Raw genomic sequence first — 4452 nt, forward strand, 5'->3', positions numbered from 1 at the left:
TATATGCCAGCCAACTCTAAAACACCCTTATCGCCTTCCTCCTTAATAACAGGAGGCCAGAGGTTTGTGTGATCCTCTTATATTCTGCAAATAGTGCACCTGGTGAGATTATAATGAAAGACATGTTTTGAAATCAATACCTTTTTATCGTTGTTTTATCCGATGTGAAATAAATGAACAAGAGAAAGTGATAGTAAATTGATGCATGGACCCCAAAAGTAATGAGTGGCTTCTGGAATATGCATGCTCTCAAATGGAGCAGAGAGATCAAACAATGCATTCTAGTAAGACAAAACTTAACATGGGAATTAACCATCTGCCAAAAATATGTTCAGAAGAAAGGTACTATTTAAACTCTTCTTTATATGGAAAACTTGTTCTCCTGAAATGCAGTTGTATATGAAATAGGCCATCAAACCTCCATATATGCCTAAAAACCAAGAACTTCACATGGTGTCTGATCAAATAGGTCAAGAGACTGTCCTTGATGAATTCAAAGATTACATATGTTTGTTCTTCAAGGACTCATCTCTACTAACATTCCTCAAAATATGTGCGTAATTTAACTGCCAAGGAAATGCTTTTCCATCATCTGTTGTCTTTAAAATATGGCAAAACCTCTTCAATTTGCATCTTTACAATCACAATTAAATGCATTCAGACAGGAGTCCTTTAGTAAAGGCTTTAAACACAAAGAGTAGTGTTTCAAGACAGTTTACAATTGAAGTGTCCAAAGCAAACTTGGTCAAGCCTTAATAGGCATCCAAAAACCGAAATCCTGCCTACTTTCGGAGACACGATGAATCAAAAGAATTCTACAGTATAAATGTAGGAGGCACAAATAATAGTTCTACATAATCAATCGACGCATAATACACAGATTAACATGACTAACACAGCAACAATCATCTACCACACAAATGTGCTCCCTTTACACTGTCAATACACAGAATATCAGATGTTCCATCACAACCAACCTATACCTTTATATGGATAGATATGCAAAGGGGCTCAACCTATAAAACTTCAGAAACTTTGTACCTCCAGTAATATAACTTTCACCTTTCATCATCTCCTAGAGGTAGGAGACAAATGATGCAATCACAGAACAATGCCCATTTACTTTACAGACACATCAGTATCCATACGTACAAGTATGTATATATACATGAGTGACTCAAACTTGACGGACATAAATAAACTCATCGATAAATTTTTGTGTTCTTTCAAATTCAGAATAAACATCTTGATCTAAACCTCGAAAATAAAGGTATTAAGACTCTGACAAGTTGGAACAGCCAACTTGTGATGGATTGCACAATGCCGTAACAAAGAAGTCAAGAAAATAGACCTACATAGTAGTAGACCACACCGACCCCCACGAGTTGCAAAGAAAAAAGACTTAAGGAACAAGACAGTCTCAAAATGGCAAAGCTTTATAGACAAGACTCGAGTCCAGTTATTTTCCCTCTTTCGTAGAGCTAGGTTCATTATCCGCAGAAGTCTTTGTGACCTCTTTCTCTTGATCCTCTTTAACACTCTTCTTCTCCTCCTGATCATCAACTTTGAGACTTTGCAAGAGCTCTTCTACTTCTTCAGCATTAGAAGACACAGCATTTTGTGCATCTTCAAAAGCTTTCTTAAAAGCTTGAGCATCTAGAGGAGCAAAAAAAGTTATTTTGAGAATGTCGTAAAATCTAAACATAAAATACAACATCTGTAAGATACCTACTTTCAACACTGCCAAAGCGAATGCAAAAGAGCTCTTCTTTAACCTCTCCATCTGCAAAGTCAGGGGCATGCCAAACCCAAGTCTTGTCACTTCCTTGATGTTCCTGAAGGGTAATGGATGGAATAACTGCCAACAAGAGTAAAGATTCACAAATAAACAAGTTTGCAAATACAGCATATTATCATAAGCATTGATTTGGCCCCGTGGTTATGGACTTTCCCCATTAAGCCACAGGTCAGATTAAGATAAAAAATAGAAGAACCGAAAAGAGCATACCTATGTGGTTTGCACAGATCTTTAATGTTTTGTTCTGTCTCATGACAAGGCGAACCTTCTCAGTCTCTTTGTGCTTGAGCAACTTCACAACTCCTACTCCTCTTTCTTTCCACTGGTTTCCATCCTTATCAAACCGGTAAAGCTTGGCTTTCCTAAATACAAGCAAACACAAAAGGAGGGCAACAAAAGCTTCTAACATTAAATAACAATAATATGGAATTGAATGACCCTCTCTGAAGTACATTCACTAAAGTGATATAATGAATTATACAGTGTAAAGCCGGTTTCTTGTAGAATGCAATCTGACCAATTTTTCTCTGACCAATTAGAAAAACTAAGAAAAAGTTTTACAGATTTAATCAAAACCTTACTCCATCTATAAGGGCTTGGCTTTTTTAGCAATGCAAAATAAGGCAAAATAGAAAATGCAAAATAAGTTTCCAGCATTGATATTATCCTAAGCTTACCAAATCAGTAGGGTGCAACTTACTTAATATGCATGCAGACATGATAGAAAACCCATGGACGCTTCATATATTTAACCATAACATTAACAAACAGGTACTTTCCCCAGTAGTTCAATATAAACAAAAAATACAACCATAGAACACCTGGAACATTCAATGAAGTCCTTTCTTGGATTGAAAGGCAAAGAAAAATACTTCCAGCATTTGTTGTTAACATTATCAAATTGGTTAATGTAAGCTTTCCTGTATGCCAATGCAGAACTATACAAAAGCAAGAAGAAAAGCTTCACCATTGGAGATAATTTTACATGCAGTAAGTGGGTTGAATGTAATTAAGGTTACAAGGTAAGGAGTGTCTTTCCAATCGTGCAAACAATATAGGGGAAAAAATAACCAGGTTGATACTCAATATATCATGGTTCTTATAAACAAGTTATTCAAAGAATCTACCATAAGCAGAAACAATTCAGAGTATAAACCAAAACAGTCAAGAATAATCAGTTATCAACCAAGGAAACGAAATTGTTACATTCCATGGCATTTGAGCTCGAACTTTATTCTAAAATCTTTGTACTTTAGACTCAGTGGCCAAAAAGCTAATGTAATGAATAAATAAAGCTTTAGATGAACGGCTACAAAGACGATAGAGCGGCTAGTTATTAGCCCCAGCAAAGATAATAATGACGCCTTGAATTGTTTGCTCAACATGTCAGCACAAAGTAAAAAGCTCTGGACAATAAGTTAAAACCAATATCCTAGGAGAGAAAATTAATCCTAACGGAACAAACTATTCAGATTGAATGCTTCAAATGTGAAGATCTTTCAGTCAAAAAACAAAAAATGTCGTCCCGGGAGAAAAAGTTAATCCTAACAGAACAAACTATTCGGATTGAATGCTTCAAATGGGAATATGTTTTGGTCAAGAAACAAAAAATGGTTCCTTGAAATGATTACTAAGCACAAGAAGAGATGGCATGTCACAATATCGAGGTGCAAGAGACCTATCGAAAAAAGACATATCCAGAAAGGCCTCTATGCATTTCTGAGAGTGAAGAACGAATAAAACTCAAGAAAGGTGCCAGTCCAAAGGACGATCTGGGGAAGACTAATTTCTATGCAAATTCTTTTGAAAGAACGACTCAGATGAACAATAGCGTAGGAAAAGAGAGAACAAGAGAAAGAACTAAATGGCAGGAACGAAAAACGGAAAGATCGATGGAAAACGCAGACATCGAATAGGAGAAATACATCGAGTGAACGCTTGGAAGATTGGAAGTAAGAACGACAAAACGGATGGCATACACAGGATGAAAGAGAAGAATCCACAGCAACAGCAAAAGAAAAACGGCCAAAGAGAAACACAGAGATGGAGACAGAAGAGAGGGAGGAACTCACAGATCGATAAGAGCATCTTCGTTCTCTTCACCTGTGCTGACGACGACAGCATCGAGCTTCACGATGGGAGCGACCTCTGCGCCGGTGTCTTCTTCGTCGGCACAAGGTTTGGAATCGTCTTCTGCATCCTCAGCAGCAGCAGCAGCAGTGGTGGTCTTGGTCTCTTCTCGATCCTCATCTCCAGATCCTGCCATGGCTTCGCAACGGATCGGATCGGACAGGACGTGACACACGCAGTCAGAAACACAGACAGACAGACAGAGAGTTAGAGATGGAAATGGAGAAGAAATAAACAGAGGAGAGGGATTAGGGTTTTGCTTTTTTTCTTTTCTGTTTCGTTTCCTTGTCTTCTTCTTCTTCTTCTTCTTCTTTTAGAGTGAATATGTATGCATATCATGTATGTACGTACGTACATACATACATACATACATACATATATGTTACTTATAAACAAAGAAACACCCAATCAATGTTTAGGGCCCTTGTGTGTTTTGTCTTTTGTCGGGAGCTTGCGTGTGTGTTATCTCGACCGACCGCAACCAGGCCTTGCCAATTTGGCGACCTCACATGACATTCAACGTG

At 37.7% G+C, this 4452-nt stretch overlaps 1 protein-coding gene across 1 annotated transcript; it reads right to left on the reverse strand.

Annotated features, from left to right (window-relative positions):
• Positions 1–1183: 1183 nt before the first annotated feature.
• On the reverse strand, positions 1184–4094 carry LOC147867428 (ran-binding protein 1 homolog b-like). Its single transcript, XM_087315210.1, has 4 exons — positions 3871–4094; positions 2009–2160; positions 1733–1858; positions 1184–1656 (listed from the first exon to the last, which is right to left on the reverse strand). The coding sequence occupies exons 1-4, from the start codon at positions 4062–4064 to the stop codon at positions 1460–1462; spliced, it is 669 nt and encodes a 222-aa protein (XP_087171336.1). The 5' UTR covers positions 4065–4094; the 3' UTR covers positions 1184–1459.
• Between the last annotated feature and the right edge of the window lie 358 nt (positions 4095–4452).

The sequence above is a fragment of the Azolla caroliniana genome, unplaced genomic scaffold (genome assembly GCF_043228905.1).
Source record: "Azolla caroliniana isolate FFs.n. ecotype wild unplaced genomic scaffold, voAzoCaro1.0.p SCAF_2, whole genome shotgun sequence".
In the NCBI taxonomy this organism is placed as follows: domain Eukaryota; kingdom Viridiplantae; phylum Streptophyta; class Polypodiopsida; order Salviniales; family Salviniaceae; genus Azolla; species Azolla caroliniana.